Source organism: Physella acuta, unplaced genomic scaffold, assembly GCF_028476545.2.
Source record: "Physella acuta isolate Inbredline_101_S28 unplaced genomic scaffold, ASM2847654v3 ptg000267l, whole genome shotgun sequence".
Classification (NCBI taxonomy): Eukaryota; Metazoa; Mollusca; class Gastropoda; family Physidae; genus Physella; species Physella acuta.
In genome coordinates, this window is record NW_026731786.1 from 141,833 (window position 1) to 158,517 (window position 16,685).

The 16,685-nt window shown below is 39.4% G+C and overlaps 2 protein-coding genes across 2 annotated transcripts; both read left to right on the plus strand.

Annotated features, from left to right (window-relative positions):
• The first annotated feature begins 6,464 nt into the window (after window positions 1-6,464).
• Window positions 6,465-8,365, plus strand: LOC131939200 (temptin). The gene is made up of 3 exons (XM_059297390.1): window positions 6,465-6,643; window positions 7,603-7,756; window positions 8,262-8,365. Exons 1-3 carry the CDS (start codon window positions 6,470-6,472, stop codon window positions 8,327-8,329), a joined length of 396 nt encoding a protein of 131 aa, XP_059153373.1. The 5' UTR covers window positions 6,465-6,469; the 3' UTR covers window positions 8,330-8,365.
• Window positions 8,366-10,770: 2,405 nt separating this feature from the next.
• LOC131939204 (temptin-like) lies at window positions 10,771-14,428 on the plus strand. The gene is made up of 4 exons (XM_059297397.1): window positions 10,771-10,848; window positions 10,938-11,116; window positions 13,713-13,866; window positions 14,285-14,428. The coding sequence occupies exons 2-4, from the start codon at window positions 10,943-10,945 to the stop codon at window positions 14,341-14,343; spliced, it is 387 nt and encodes a 128-aa protein (XP_059153380.1). The 5' UTR covers window positions 10,771-10,848; window positions 10,938-10,942; the 3' UTR covers window positions 14,344-14,428.
• Window positions 14,429-16,685: the final 2,257 nt, after the last annotated feature.

The following is a 16,685-nucleotide window of genomic DNA, read 5'->3' on the forward strand; positions in this document are numbered from 1 at the left end:
AAATCAAATTTGAATGAAATAGTTCATTTCTTTTCATTCTAAACACGGCAGATGACGTCATTAGTTAATGTATAAGCAATAGTGACGACACAGTTTTATGCGTTCTTTTTCACATATATTAATGCTTTTCCGGTTGCATAAATAATACTGTTTCTCTACATTCGAATACGCCTTAAATTTTTATTTTTCTTCTTTAACTAAAATTGTGGTTATACATTTAAAACATCTAACATATTATTTTCAACAAAAGTCCGTAAAAAGTTCTCGATATATCGCTGCCGATTCTGACGTGATGTCCGGCGAAAATTTTTTGCGGACAGAGAAAGAGAGAGAGAGAGAGATGTGCGAACGTGGGGATTTATATATTAGGATGCTGTGCTAAACGTACCTAGCGAGTAGAAGTTAAGTAGATCTAAATCTTTTGTTTTTTACAGAGTGCTGACAAAGTTGACAAGACAGTTAATCTGTGACTGTTTGTCTATATTTGTGGTAAAATTGAACGTCTGAATTCAGAAAAAAGGAAATTTGATCAATATTCACTTATTTACCTTCGAACTGATTTTAAAGCATATAAATGTGTAGAAAATGACAATGGTTTGCTTTAGATGATGTCACTAACTTCTCTCGTCTTCGTTCTTAATTTAGTATATGATTAAGGATTTAAACAATAAACCCAACTTCGTGTACTGGACTGTGGTCTCCAGATCAGCGGGTGCCCATATAGTTTTTCCCTGAGTGGGGTCAGCAGGGGCCAGTGTTTGGCTCGCGCCTGGCTATATAATGAACATTCTTGAAGGACACGCTCCGTATTCTCCGTTGCCTTGCCACAAGGGCAAATTTCGCCACAGCCAATTTTTATTTGTTTATGCATGTGCTGTTTTAGTCGGTTGTGGCCTGTTCTGAGTCTACAGATTATTTATGGTTGTTTTCGTGTCAAATTGTAGTATCCATCGTCTTTTTTGAAGTGTGGGTGTGTATCAGACCACATTTGTGTTTGTTTGTTTTTTATGATTCTTTTGATTTCTTTTGGATGTAGCGAGATTTCTGGGTTTTTTTTCTTTCCCCCAATTTTTGCCAGCTGGTCCGCGATCTCATTTCCTTGTATCTGGCAGTGGCCCGGGATCCACTGCAGCACAATCTTGCTTCAGGTATTGGTAGCCATTCAAGGGCTGTCCTGAGTGATTGAGTATAGGATCCTGGATTTTTTTAGGGATTGCAGGACAGAATTTGCATCTGTAAGAAAGACTATCTGACTATTTGGAGATTTTAGGTAGTACCCTCACCCCCCCCCCCCCCCCCCCCAGACTTTGGATCGTACCATCACCCCTAACCCCACAGACCGCCCAGCCTAAAAAGTGAAATCCTTTGTATTGTAAACACATTTTATTTGTGTAGATTTTATTCTAAAGCGATTACCGCTGGCACGCGTTTATAAACTTCGGTTCTCTTTATCTGCAGACTACAACACATGTAACGTAATGTTGTAGACGAGTTGTTTAGCAGATCTATTTATTAATTCTTGCTGTAGATGAAAATCTAATTGTCTTAAGCTTTTAACGACGTGAAGCACACTTAATTCATCGACCGGTTTTAGTTTAATCCCACGGATAGGATTTCTGTTTGAAACGATGGCAAAATGCTATCGAGCACTTTACAAATCTCACGCTTGAGTTGGCCCTAAACAGTCAGCTAGGAGGGCCACAAATCCAGGCCTAATCTTGAACACGAGGGAGAGGCTGAGTCACGTGACAGACGACAACCAATGTTTGGGGGTGGGGTTTAAGACACGTCACCTGTCACAACACGTGGGGTGGTGATGGTATTTCAATCACACCGTGGATGGTGATGGTATTTAGAAAAATGTATCGCCATTTTCTGCAGTTGTCGAAAAAATCATATTAATAAAAGAGAGAAGTTATTAGTGAACTTACAGACCATACAAAACATGAATGAAGTTTTAAGTGACGTGATCGAATGATCAGACATAGGGAGGTGACAGAGACAGGTGACAGACAAATGTGACCATAGGGAGGTGACAGACAGACAAATGTGACGTGTCGATAAGTAGCCCAGACGATATGTGAAATCTGTGTGTGTGGTTGTGTATGTATGTGTATGTGTGCAACGATTCTTCAGATGCTAACTTTTTGGTTGTGTTAAAATAGAGCTCAATAAATGTTTCAACTCCCACGGATATTTTTATTTCTTTCCTAACTGGCAGGGTACCCGCTTGTGTGATAACTGGCAGGGTACCCACTTGTGTGATAACTGGCAGGGTACCCGCTTGTGTGATAACTGGCAGGGTACCCACTTGTGTGATAACTGGCAGGGTACCCACTTGTGTGATAACTGGCAGGGTACCCGCTTGTGTGATAACTGGCAGGGTACCCACTTGTGTGATAACTGGCAGGGTAACCGCTTGTGTGATAACTGGCAGGGTACCCACTTGTGTGATAACTGGCAGTGTACCCACTTGTATGATAACTGGCAGGGTACCCACTTGTGTGATAACTGGCAGGGTAACCGCTTGTATGATAACTGGCAGGGTAACCGCTTGTGTGATAACTGGCAGGTTACCCACTTGTGTGATAACTGGCAGGTTACCCACTTGTGTGATAAATGGCAGGTTACCCACTTGTGTGATAACTGGCAGTGTACCCACGTGTGTGATAACTGGCAGTGCACCCACTTGTGTGATAACTGGCAGGGTACCCACTTGTGTGATAACTGGCAGGGTACCCACTTATGTGATAACTGGCAGGGTACCAACTTGTGTGATAACTGGCAGATACCCACTTGTGTGATAACTGGCAGGGTAGCGACTTTAATTACACCACCAATATACAACTGGTGTAGGTGGATGGACGGGGGGCCCAGACCTGGGTCAATCACACATGGGTCATTTAGCCATGAGTCACTCACACATGGGTCACTCACACATGGGTCATTTAGCCACGAGTCACCCACCACATGCCTCAGAGACCTAAGTAAATTTATTAACCAAGTTCACACATGAACTCTACTTCAGCTGCCCATACAGCCACCACAGCAATCAGTCCTGCACCTACCAAGTGGTGTCCTCACAAAGAAGAAATCAGCCCGATCTAAATTGTTGTCAGACAACTTCGCCAGATGCAGGTCAAGGTCATATGCTGACCAATCACAGTCCAGGTTTGCCTCACGTGTTGACCTGGTTGTGAAACAGGCGTGTGTCAACCAGCGTGGGCGGGTTGACGGGTTGACGGGTTGACGGGTTGACGGGTTGACGGGTTGACGGGTTGACGGGTTGACGGGTTGACGGGTTGACGGGTTCAGTGAAGTTGGAATTGTGAGGTTTTGAACCCGCGCCTTGACACATCGAAGAGGTAGCAACAAGTCTAGGAAAATGAAAGTCACGTGATGACCACTGTATCAGGCTGACCGCTACACATGTGCTGTTTACACGGGTCACACGTTGACAACTGTGTCAAGCACAGATCAAACATTGACCACTGTGTCAAGCTGACCGCTACTCATGTGCTGTTTACACGGGTCACACGTTGACTTTATGTCAAGCACAGGTCAAACGTTGACCACTGTGTCAAGCTTACCTCTACACTCTACACTTATGCTGACAACAAGCCGACTTGGAGCAAAAAAAAAAAAAACACCACTTCATTAATTTCTCACTGTAATCAAACAGCAATTTGGTTTTCGGACATTTCATGAAGAAAAGAAAAAACGGCAACAGTTTTGGTTATCTCCAACAAAAACAAAACAAGCGCAACATGAACTTCCCTGTTCGGCAATATTGCATTTTCATGTTCAGTTTTTTTTTAATGTTGTTCAACCAGGTCTTTCATACAATCAGCTGCATGCAGCACGGTCTTCCATACAAGCGATATCGTGTTACACCGCCTTCCGTACAAACAATATTATGTTACACGGCCTTCCATACAAGTTGATTGAATAGTTCCTGTTACACAAAGGGGATAAAGCTACCCTAAACAAAGGATTGAAACGGTTTTTTAAATTACATCCCATTAGATCTCTGAACAACGGAAGCTGTGTGTTTTTGACAGTACAGTGTCATGTAGAGATTGTATTTAAGTTTCCACCCGATAGAAATGTCCGACTGTTGGCCCCTACACCAGATAGAAATGTCCGACTGTTGGCCCCTACACCAGATAGAAATGTCCGAATGTTGGCCCCTACCGACTGTTGGCCCCTACCGACTGTTGGCCCCTACACCAGATAGAAATGTCCGAATGTTGGCCCCTACACCAGATAGATATGTCCGACTGTTGGCCCCTAGACCAGATAGAAATGTCCGACTGTTGGCCCCTACACCAGATAGAAATGTCCGAATGTTGGCCCCTACACCAGATAGATATGTCCGACTGTTGGCCCCTAGACCAGATAGAAATGTCCGACTGTTGGCCCCTACACCAGATAGAAATGTCCGACTGTTGGCCCCTACACCAGATAGAAATGTCCGACTGTTGGCCCCTACACCAGATAGAAATGTCCGGCTGTTGGCCCCTACACCAGATAGAAATGTCCGCTGTTGGCCCCTACACCAGATAGAAATGTCCGACTGTTAGCCCCTACACCAGATAGAAATGTCCGGCTGTTAGCCCCTACACCAGATAGAAATGTCCGACTATTTTGTCATTTTGTTTTCCATACCATGTTAACCAACCAGAGGCGTAGCGACCCTTCCCGGCGCCCGGGGACAAACTTTTCGATTTGCACCCCCCATCAACATTTCGATTTGCACCCCCCCTCAAACTTTTGATTTGCACCCCCCTCAACCTTTCAATTTATTTTTCCAACCCATATGTCCCCCCCCCCCCTCGCTACGCTACTGTAGCAAAATTATTGTTTATCTACCAGATAAGGTAAAATATTTTCTAATTAAATTAAATAACTAAACTTAAGTTTCTCTCCACGCCTTGATTTAGTTTAATGACCCTGCTATGTTTTAGGGCCCACAAACCCACATTGAAAAGTTTTATGGCCAAACTAAGGTTCAATACATTACACAAATAATTTTCATTTTAAACAAGGCGGAGCTCTACACTAGAGAGGCTTCAAGGTATAATCATTTTGTTCAAGGCTGGAATACCGTCTGCTAACACCCTTTACATTCTTTACACACCATTTACACACCATTTACACACCATTTACACACCCGTAACACACCTTTAAACTATTCTTAAAGAAAACAACAATATTATATTGTTAAACATAAAAATATCTTTTAAAAAAACTATCTTTTTAAACTTAAAAAAAATATTTACATAAAAAATCAAAATTCCCTAGCTATAATAAAAAATAATTTCGACGTGCCTAAGCCTACACCGATATGCTAGTTTATGCAGTGTTTCTTCCAGACTTTTTTCTCCGGGGGGGGGGGGGGGGGGGGGGGGGGAGGGGGACTTGTTAAAAGTATATGTTTTCTATATAAATTCAATTTCGTTCGACCCCCCCCCCCCCTCCCCCCCCCCCCCCCCCCCCCGAAGAGTTGCCAGGAAGAAACTCTGGGTTTATGGCTGTATAAATATACGAGCCGACCCGCGCCGTAACCATACACCGCTATTTAGTTGTTTATTTTCTACTTTTCAGTAATTTGTGAATTCAACACTACCAATACTACGACAGAAAATATTTTGCTTTAAAACACTATCAGTAACCCGTAAAAGACGATTATTCTCTCCCGGCTCTACGATTGAAAACATTCGGCTTGAACCACAGCTCACCAGACTGGTGGTGGTGGGGATGGTAGCGATATGCCTAGAGAGCGAGGGATGGAGCGATTCGGCGTGCTTACGTGGTGTCCCGCATGGTCCCTCTTATATATATATAGATTCCGGTTGATGTCCCGCCCCCTCCTCCCCCCTCCCCCCATTAATAATTGTGAACACCAAGTAAACTGAGTGATTGAGTGATCGCTTCTACTAAGTTATTTCCCTTTTTGTTTCCTACCAAAAAAAATAAATAAATACAGTCTCATGCTACTGGTAGAGTGGGGCGCCCCCCCCCCAATCCCCGCCACTGCCTTACAGACAAAGGTAAGCTGTTCGACTAAAATATGTACTTATAGTAGAAGTGTTAAAAAATTAACGAAAACAGCAGATGATAGATAAATCTCAAAGATAAGAAAGATATATTCATTTTACACGTTATCTCTTGTCCAATCTTAGACACATTGACAAACTTCTTTCACTTTTTTAAAAGTCAGGTAACCAAAAGGTAGGTCTCATAAAATTTATATATATATATATATATATATATATATATATATATATATATATATATATATATATATATATATATATATATATATAATAGTATATAATATATAATATATAGAGAGTATATATGCTTGCTATTGTTATAATCTGAATTATTTTAGATACGTCTATAATTATTTCCCTACAGGGGCGTGAACAATAAATAAAATAAACCCTTTTTTCTCACAGCCAATATGCTGAGAGCCGCCATCTTGCTCGTTACATTGGGTCTATCGTCTGCTTTCATACAGTACCAGAACGCCATCCCTAACGGCTACCTGGTTCCAAATCCATGCCGGATAGGCTACTGGGGAGGCGTGGGTCACTTTCTTGCTGATGGCTCTGGTCCTCGTAACGAGTTTGGTGTAGTAAGTTGTTGTATCTAATTATATACTCAATTTTGTTGTATTTAATTGTTTAACCAATGTTGTATTTAATGATTTAACCAATGTTGTATGTAACGATCTAACCAACGTTGTATCTAGTAATCTAACCAATGTTGTATTTCTTGATCGAACCAATGTTGGATCAACTTATCTAAACCATTCTGTTATATCTAATCTTGCGTGGGCCCGTAGTGAGTTTGTAATTTATTCAATGTACCTCACATAACTGAAGACTACATTTTTTTTTGGCAACAGTTTTTTTATTTTAAAATTACCTTTATAGCACGTGTTTTCAAATGGGTCGAAAATGGAAATCTGTTCAGCTGTTAAAGAATTAATAATATACTAATGAAGAGAGAATACTTTTCTAACATATGTTTCAGAGCACAAAATGCTTGGAACAAAATAAAAATATGTCATGGGTCTGTTATCAAGAAGTTACACTACCATCAATGTTTAATATAACACTGCCATGAATGTTTAAAGGGGTCATCCATAAATGACGTCACGCTTTTTGACGATTTTTACCTTCCCCCCTCCCCTCCGTCACACGTCGTCATAAAAAGCCAGACCCCCCCACCTAAAATGACGTCACACCTCAACCTACAACCCCCCTCAAAATTGCAGTTGAATTTTTTTAAAACATCGATATTTTTCTAAAATCTTGTCTAAACTATTACAATTTATTAAAACAGTTATCTAAAACGCGGAATAACGTCTAAATTTCGTTTTCTAACATTGCTTTTTTATAATGCAAAAGTGTGACGTCACAACATCTGAACCCCCCCCCCCCCTCCCCTCCCCCTCATCACACATCATCACAAAATTACGGACCCCCCTCCCCACTACGAGTGTGACGTCATTTATGGATGACCCCCAAAAGAGTGATATATAAGACATCTGACAACACCCCACGTGATCAATTAATTGATTTATTCCAGGACTTTGCTGCCGCTGGCCACACCTGGACTCTAGCCTTGTGCCAGAAAGATTCAGACCTTGACGGGCTGACCAATGGTCAAGAGCTCGGTGACCCCAACTGCAGGTGGACGCCAGACCGTCCTGGTAACATCGTGGCACCACAGACCCATCCAGGTAATACTTTTACAGACCCAGGTAATACATTCACAGACCCAGGAAATACATTCACAGACCCAGGTAATACATTCACAGACCCAGGTAATACATTCACAGACCCAGGTAATACATTCACAGACCCAGGTAATACATTCACAGACCCAGGTAATACATTCACAGACCCATCCAGGTAATACATTTACAGACCCAGGTAATACATTTACAGACCCAGGTAATACATTTACAGACCCAGGTAATACATTCACAGACCCAGGTAATACATTCACAGACCCAGGTAATACATTCACAGACCCAGGTAATACATTTACAGACCCAGGTAATACATTTACAGACCCAGGTAAAATACTATATGACCCTCCTAGATAACAAATCCACCCATTCAGACAATTTATTCTTAGATCAGACTACATGCCACTTTCTATTATATTGAGACCTTGACTATAACGTAAACTATAGTCATCATTTCACGAGTCCTAAACTATTTTTATCTTTTATCTGACAGGTATCTGCGAACCAATTGGAAGTTCTAAGTGTGCCTTTCAGGGCATAGTCTGCCCAGAGCCCCTGTAACCACAAAACTGATGTATTGATTGATGTATCTGATAGAAAACTATGAATAAAATATATTCTTAACAATAATTGATTCAAAAACATTATTTCATTTATGTGCTTGAGTTATTCACAGCTATGTTGTGTTGCTGACCTAAAAGGGTTGCTATTTTGTTGTAGTTAAGTTGGCATTAAGTGTTTTGTAAGTTGTGTGTTTTGAGCTATGTAAGCTGGCGGCGTTGTGTATCTTTGGTGAGTCTGGTGTCCTCCTGGACATGACTGCATGGACGGCGGACACTGGTAAACTTTGCACGCCCAATCTACTTTCCCCAGATATTTAGGTAGCCGCAAGAAAACTCGTGTCGTTCTACAGCACTCAACTTTCAGCAGAATTTCAAATATCTCTACTAACTTTTTTTATGGTCAAAGGGAAATAACCAAGTTTATTTTGTTAACAGAACAATCTAAGCGTGGTTAACTCCTCTGAGAAGACAAAAGAATTATTCCTTATTTAATAAAGTAGAGATATATAGAAGATACGAGAAACGAATTTATACAGTTGCTCACAATTAAAGGGGTGGGGGGAGTGAAACCTAATATATATATATATATATATATATATATATATATATATATATATATATATATATATATATATATATATATATATATATATATATTTGAACATTGTTATCAAAATTGTTATTAACTAAAGTTATTATATTTAAACATAATAATGCCTAAATACGGCGATCATGTTTCTTCACTAACAGTTTAATTAAGATTTTTAAATTAAACCTGTACTGATCTGTGTGCTGGTCAAAATGTGCGGGTCCACATGTACTGGTCAACATGTACTGGTCAACATGTAGTGGTCAACATGTACCGGTTAACATGTGCTGGTCAACATGTACTGGTTAACATGTACTGGTCAACATGTACTGGTCAACATGTACTTGTCAACATGCGCTGGTCAACATGTACTTTTCAACATGCGCTGGTCAACATGTACTGGTCAACATGTGCTGGTCAACATGTACTGGTCAACATGTAGTGGTCAACATGTACCGGTTAACATGTGCTGGTCAACATGTACTGGTCAACATGTACTTGTCAACATGCGCTGGTCAACATGTACTGGTCAACATGCGCTGGTCAACATGTACTGGTCAACATGTGCTGGTCAACATGTACTGGTCAACATGTAGTGGTCAACATGTACCGGTTAACATGTGCTGGTCAACATGTACTGGTTAACATGTACTGGTCAACATGTACTGGTCAACATGTACTTGTCAACATGCGCTGGTCAACATGTACTGGTCAACATGCGCTGGTCAACATGTACTGGTCAACATGTGCTGGTCAACATGTACTGGTTAACATGTACTGGTCAACATGTGATGTGGTCAACATGTACTGGTCATCATGTACTGGTCAACATGTACTGGTCAACATGTGATGTGGTCAACATGTACTGGTCAACATGCGCTGGTCTACATGTACTGGTCAACATGTGCTGGTCAACATGTACTGGTTAACATGTACTGGTCAACATGTACTGGTCAACATGTGATGTGGTCAACATGTACTGGTCAACATGTACTGTGGTCAACATGTACTGGTCAACATGTACTGGTCATCATGTACTGGTCAACATGTACTGGTCAACATGTACTGGACAACATGTACTGGTTAACATGTACTGGTCAACATGTACTGGTCAACATGTACTTGTCAACATGTACTGGTCATCATGTACTGGTCAACATGTACTGGTCATCATGTACTGGTCAACATGTACTGGTCAACATGTACTGGACAACATGTACTGGTCAACATGTACTGGTCAACATGTACTTGTCAACATGTACTGGTCATCATGTACTGGTCAACATATTCTGGTCAACATGTACTGGTCATCATGTACTGGTCAACATGTACTGGTCAACATGTACTGGTCAACATGTACTGGTCATCATATGCTGTGGTCAACATGTGCTGGTCAACATGTGCTCTGGTCAACCTGTGCTTTGGTCAACATGTGCTTTGGTCAACATGTGGTGGTTAACATGTACTGGTCATCATGAACCATCAACTGACCATCCAAACTTAAAGCCTGAAATGCTTCACCATCAGGAATTTTCCGTTGCCCTACAATGTTACGACAATTAAGCTTGACATCAGGATGACATTTGGACATGTATCACTCGCAGTCTGCCATGAACTGACCGACACAAACTGGGATGTCCAACAATTTGAACTTGTGCTAGTTTTTGTACAAGAAAAATTGGTCCAGCCACACGCACTGTCACAACCTTAAAACAAAATTTATTTATAGCTCTAAAAAAGAGCTTACAACACGACTAGACCATGTTGTCTGCACGTTTTATGTCAGTAGGTCACCATTAAATTGTCTAAGATAAGCAATAAAAAAATCTTTTGCGCACGTTCTAACATTACCTCACACGAAAGCCTCCATCTGGATCTTTTCAGAACAAACATAGCTTGAAGAGCGCCGTACTCCATTCTCTCAAAAGGTTTGTTTGTTTTAGTTTTAAAAACTTCACATTTTACTCAGGTTATATCGCAGAGCTCAGAGCGCTGAAATTGTTTTGTTCTTCCCCAGACATCATGCTGCGACTCGTCCTATCCCTCGCTTGTCTGGGTCTGGCCTCAGCTTTCATCCGGTACCAGAACGCCATCCCCAACGGTGACTTTGTGCCCAACCCTTGTCTCATTGGTCTCTGGCCCGGGGTGGGGCATTACACGTCTCACGGTACGGGAGCCAGAAACGAATTTGGCATCGTAAGAAGTTTAATAATATCTTTTGTCTTCTCAGTCTAAAACGGCAGTTAGTTTATAATATAATCAATCTTAAATATACATAAATATATATATATATATATATATATATATATATATATATATATATATATATATATATATATATATATATATATATATGATAGAAGGTCTGTATGTCTGGGTGGCGCAGGGTGCAATTTGGTGTACATAATTCACCAGCGGCTATCAAAGCACCTGGCGTTTGTTGATTGGGTGTTCAGAACAGGGAGTCAGGGGTTTACCTCATGAAACGGTCAAACTGCCCCCGGCGTATCAGCCCCCCTCCCCCCCCCCCCCCTCCGGTGTTTGGGTGATCTTGAGCACTTGGAGCTTCTCTGGTAGCATTATGGCGCCTACGCTAATTATAAAGAATGCAATACACTATGAATATGATGGACAACTAAAATCGTTCACTAAATTGAATCGGGCGATCTCTCCCGGCTCCCCCATGAACACTATGGCGACTACATTGGTTTGGAAGAGCTCCCTACACTACAAACACATTAGACCCCATATTCAATGACTGAACAGTACCAGGAATCCCAGTGGCTCCCGAGCGCGCCCCGTGCTGCATCTGACTATCAGGCATTTGGTTTATCTTTAATGGATTACTACAACTTTCATCCGATAGCTATGAAACATTACAAACTTTTATGGGAGTACACATAGAAAAGTTTCTATATAAAAAACCATTTCGGTACTTATTTTTTTCCCTTTGTCCATGAAAATTTCTTGAATATAAAATCTAAATTAATGTGAAATGGGCAAGATACACTAGAAAGATAACTGCGCATGGAATATTTAAAAAAAAATATTAACTTGGTTTTTTTCCCGTAGTCCATGAACATTTCATGAATAATAAAATCTGTGGAAAGGGCTAAAAAAAATAGAAAGATAACTGCGCATGGAATATTTTGCAAAAATATTAACTTGGTTTTTTTTCCTTTGTCCATGAACATTTCTTGAATAATAAAATCTAAATGTGGAATGGGCAAGAAAAAATAAAAAGATTACTGCGCATGAAATATTTTGCAAAAAATATTAACTTGGTTTTTTCCCTTTGTCCATGAAAATTTCATGAATAATAAAATCAAATTTTGGAATGGGCTAGAAAAAAAAATAGAAAGATAACTGCGCATGGAATATTTTGCAAAAAATATTAACTTGGTTTTTTCCCTTTGTCCATGAAAATTTCATGGATAATAAAATCTAACTTTGGAATAGGCTCGAAAAAAATAGAAAGATAACTGCGCATGGAATATTTTGCAAAAAATATTAACTTGTTTTTTTTCCCCTTTGTCTATGAAAATTTCATGAATAATAAAATCTAAATGTGGAATGGGCTAGAAAAATTAGAAAGATAACTGCGCATGGAATAATCTGCAAAAATATTAACTTGGTTTTTTCCCTTTGTCCATGAAAATTTCATGAATAATAAAATCAAACTTTTGAATAGGCTAGAAAAAAATAGACAGTTAACTGCGCATGGAATATTTTGCAAAAATATTAACTTGGTTTTTTTTTCCTTTGTCCATGAACATTTCTTGAATAATAAAATCTAAATGTGGAATGGGCAAGAAAAAATAAAAAGATTACTGCGCATGAAATATTTTGCAAAAAATATTAACTTGGTTTTTTTCCCTTTGTCCATGAAAATTTCATGAATAATAAAATCAAATTTTGGAATGGGCTAGAAAAAAAATAGAAAGATAACTGCGCATGGAGTATTTTGCAAAAATATTAACTTGGTTTTTTTCCCGTTGTCTATGAAAATTTCATGAATAATAAAATCTAAATGTGGAACGGGCTAGAAAAAATAGAAAGATAACTGGGCATGAAAATTTCATGAATAATAAAATCTAACCTTGGCATAGGCTGGAAAAAAATAGAAAGATAACTGCGCATGGAATATTTTACAAAAATATTAACTTGTTTTTTTCCCTTTGTCCATGAAAATTTCTTGAATAATAAAACCTAAGTGTGGAGTAGGCTAGATACACCTTTTGAATTAATAACTAGTAATATGTTAAGGAATCCCTCATTTGAGGTTCGTCAGACATAACACACTTAAAATTAGTCTGATACACGTAAAGCCCAGAGTTTCCCAAAAATTTGGCACCTAAAATCTGTCGAGAGAGCTTTATACACAGGGAGTCAGGAGTACTTCTAGATTCAAAGACAGAACTACATTAGATGGATAAGATGGCGCCTCGGTGGTCGGGTGACCAGGAGCACCCATATATATATATATATATATATATATATATATATATATATATATATATATATATATATATATATATATATATATGATTTTTAATTGAGTTAGATAACCACTTAGCTTATCAATGACTAGCTTTGTATTGCTTTAAAGGTCAACATAGTTTCCGGTGTATTAAATAAATGGTACCACAGGAACAAAGCTGGTTATTTTAGCAAGCAAATATTGTTGATAAATCTAGCTTGGCGTCTAATCTCGTCCTACACAGGACATAACATGACCTTTAATTTTGTCCTCCCCATTACTTATCATGACCCCTATTCTTGTCCTACCCAGGACTTTGCTGCCGCTGGTCACGTGTGGACCCCCGCCCTGTGTAACATGGACTCAGACAAGGACGGACGCACCAACGGCCAGGAGCTGGGGGACCGCAACTGTAGGTGGACGCCCACCAACGGGGCCACCCTGGACGCCCCCATGACACACCCAGGTGACGTATTTTATCCCTCACACATGTTCTACCACACATGTTCTCCCACATATTCTCTCCCACACACTTTCACTAACATACACTCTCTCACACGCATTATTTCCCACACACGTTCTCCCTCACACATTCTCTTACAAATCTAGCGCACTCTCTTGTTTTTTAAAATATAAGCTGTAGTACCATCTTGATGGTCTGTCTTAGGGCATTGACTGCCTTCCTCGGCCTACCCTCCCACGATAATTATTAACCCCCCAAATAAAACAGTAAAACATGATCGATAATCTAGATCATCTTATTAAAAGCTGATATATGTCACCAATAATATAAACATTTCCCTAGTGTTGATTCGTTTATCTACGTCATAAAACAGTGTTAGAACTGTAAAAAAAAACAACGATAAAATAATTTTCTCTTGCAGGTATCTGTGAACCTATCGGAAGTGCTCAGTGCGCATGGCAGGCGTTTTCATGTGCTTGAAACAAGATGGACGAACTTGTGTTAATGTGCCTACAGTTTCATGTAGGCAGGGATGGATTGTTACAATAAAATCATGCATTTATCTTGTACATGTGTGTTTCAATATTTCATCTATTCTTTTTTGTACATTGAACATTTTGCTCTACTTTCTGGGGTACATTAGATCTACTTATCGTTGTACTGTTGATTTATTCCATGCTTTACATTGAACATTTTGTTCTAGTTTCTGGTGTACTGTTGATTTATTCCTAGGTAGTACATTTAATTTTCTACCTGAAGATCAGACACGCACGTTGTTGTAGAAACAATTTTATGATATTATAATTTTGAACTAAAATAAGTAACAAGTCTAAGTTTGAATTACATATTCATTCATTTAATCTATATATCAGGAGCTATGTAAAAAAAGTAAAAAAAAAAAAACCGGGAGTGATCTCCCCTAAACTTTCTTGTATATTCTTATGTAACACTACGCGGGATATAGACATGATTTTTAATCCATTTTTAATTACTTAAACTTTTAAAAATAGAATAGAATCTCGTAGACCAAAGTTAACGCCAAACAAAAAGTGTATAATAGTTCGGAATATTATTAGTACTTTATAAATTCACATGCGTTTTTTGAGAAATCGGAAACAGCGTAAATTACTACTTCCGGTCAGCGGAAATTACTCAAAATTTGAAAGAAGGCAGAAAATTAGATCTTTTACTTACTTGTGAAATTTTGTTCTTCTATCTGAAGCAATACTCAAGTTATAGGCTTTGGAAAAATTGAAAGTAGTTACTGGAAATCGCTGAAAAGTTGATACATAACAACAAATTTGATATAATACTTATATATGAAATTTCATCAACCTACCTGTAACTGGACTCAAGTTATCGTGTTTTTCCGATTCAGGGAGGTGTAAAACGTCGAGATTTGCAAAAATCTCTATTTTTTATATGCCCGATTACAATACGTTCTCTATACTTCGTATACGAGAAAGTAAAAGATAAAACACGCTCCGTACCATTCGATAAAATTCAGATCTAATGTGTAGCCAGCCTGACCCATCTCACCTGTATCACGATTTAACACAACAATAAACTGACCAGGGTCAGCCTGGTCAGCCCGTGGGGTCCAGTTGTTTGAGGGACTGCAGCACTGCATGGCTAGGTTACTATGTTTATGGGACGGAGTGGTCTAGCGGTAGAGGGCTGGACTACTAAACCGTAAGTCTCGAGTTCGATTCCGGGTTCAAGTCAGTAGACCGTCCCTGAGTCCACCCAACTCTGATGGGTACCTAACTGACGTTAGGGAAAGTAAAGGCGGCTGGGCATAGTGCTGACCACACTATCTCTTCATATGCCGTGGTCACAGAAACAAGTGAACTCTACCGTCGGGTTTGAAAAAGGAACTTTTACTTTTAAACTAACTGAACATTTTAAATCCCACGATTCCCATAATGTGTTTTTTCCTAGCCCAAGGCTGGTAAATAGTACTCAGATATTAAAATTATTTTCATTTAACAGCTGTTTACAAATGTTCCTGCAAATAAAAATATCGCTTTGGATTATCTTGTATCAAGTGTCGGCGTGGATTAGTAGAAAGTAACGGCAGCTATCAATGAAGTTAAGGGCTCGGGACTGAAGATAACTATAGTGATTGTTTTTTTAGCGCAATTTCCATTCTGGAGAATTGCGTTTATTAACTCGTCTTTTCTGGGAATGGATGAATGGATGGATGGATGTGTGTCCGCAGCTTTAAGTCGTATCTCCTCCTCAACGAAGCAATATCGAGGACTAGTTCCAAAGCAAATATCTTAAGCAAGTTACCAGGATGAACATAGGCCAAAAAAATTTCGAGTTTCTTTCATGGATTTCCCGGAAAAGCAAAAAAAAAAACCTCGAAAAAATGCAATTTTTGGCCCATATCTCGGCAACCAGACCACTTAGCGGCTTGAAACATGTACCAATCGATTCCTGCCATAATTTAGAACAATATTGCCGAAGAAAGTTTTCAAAAATATCCTTTCGTTCGGTCACAAATTTTTTTTGAATTAATTAAAATTTGGACCGAATTAGTAGGCATTTTATCCAACCACACCACACTCGTCATCACGTTCAATAGCTGCGCCATCACGTTCAATGGCTGCGTCATCACGTTCAGTAGCTAGGCGCGCAATGGTTTTTAGTCATGTAACTCTATATATATAATTCTCTTCTTCGAGCCGTTAGAAAACAAGCTGCAACCTCGCCTTACAGTCCCCTCTCTTCCTCTATATCAATATCACAACCACCCCCACCCCGCCCCCACATTGTCTGGTGAGTTGTGTTCACTCTGTTTACATTTTACAATCACA

What these genes read in the sequence shown, in the direction of transcription:
- LOC131939200 (XM_059297390.1), top strand. Translation starts at nt 6,470, where the DNA reads ATGCTGAGAGCCGCCATCTTGCTCGTTACATTGGGTCTATCGTCTGCT. An exon ending in CTCGTAACGAGTTTGGTGTA is followed by an intron (nt 6,644 to 7,602) that starts GTAAGTTGTTGT and finishes GATTTATTCCAG; the next exon opens with GACTTTGCTGCCGCTGGCCA. An exon ending in GGCACCACAGACCCATCCAG is followed by an intron (nt 7,757 to 8,261) that starts GTAATACTTTTA and finishes TTTATCTGACAG; the next exon opens with GTATCTGCGAACCAATTGGA.
- LOC131939204 (XM_059297397.1), top strand. Translation starts at nt 10,943, where the DNA reads ATGCTGCGACTCGTCCTATCCCTCGCTTGTCTGGGTCTGGCCTCAGCT. An exon ending in CCAGAAACGAATTTGGCATC is followed by an intron (nt 11,117 to 13,712) that starts GTAAGAAGTTTA and finishes TGTCCTACCCAG; the next exon opens with GACTTTGCTGCCGCTGGTCA. An exon ending in CGCCCCCATGACACACCCAG is followed by an intron (nt 13,867 to 14,284) that starts GTGACGTATTTT and finishes TTTCTCTTGCAG; the next exon opens with GTATCTGTGAACCTATCGGA.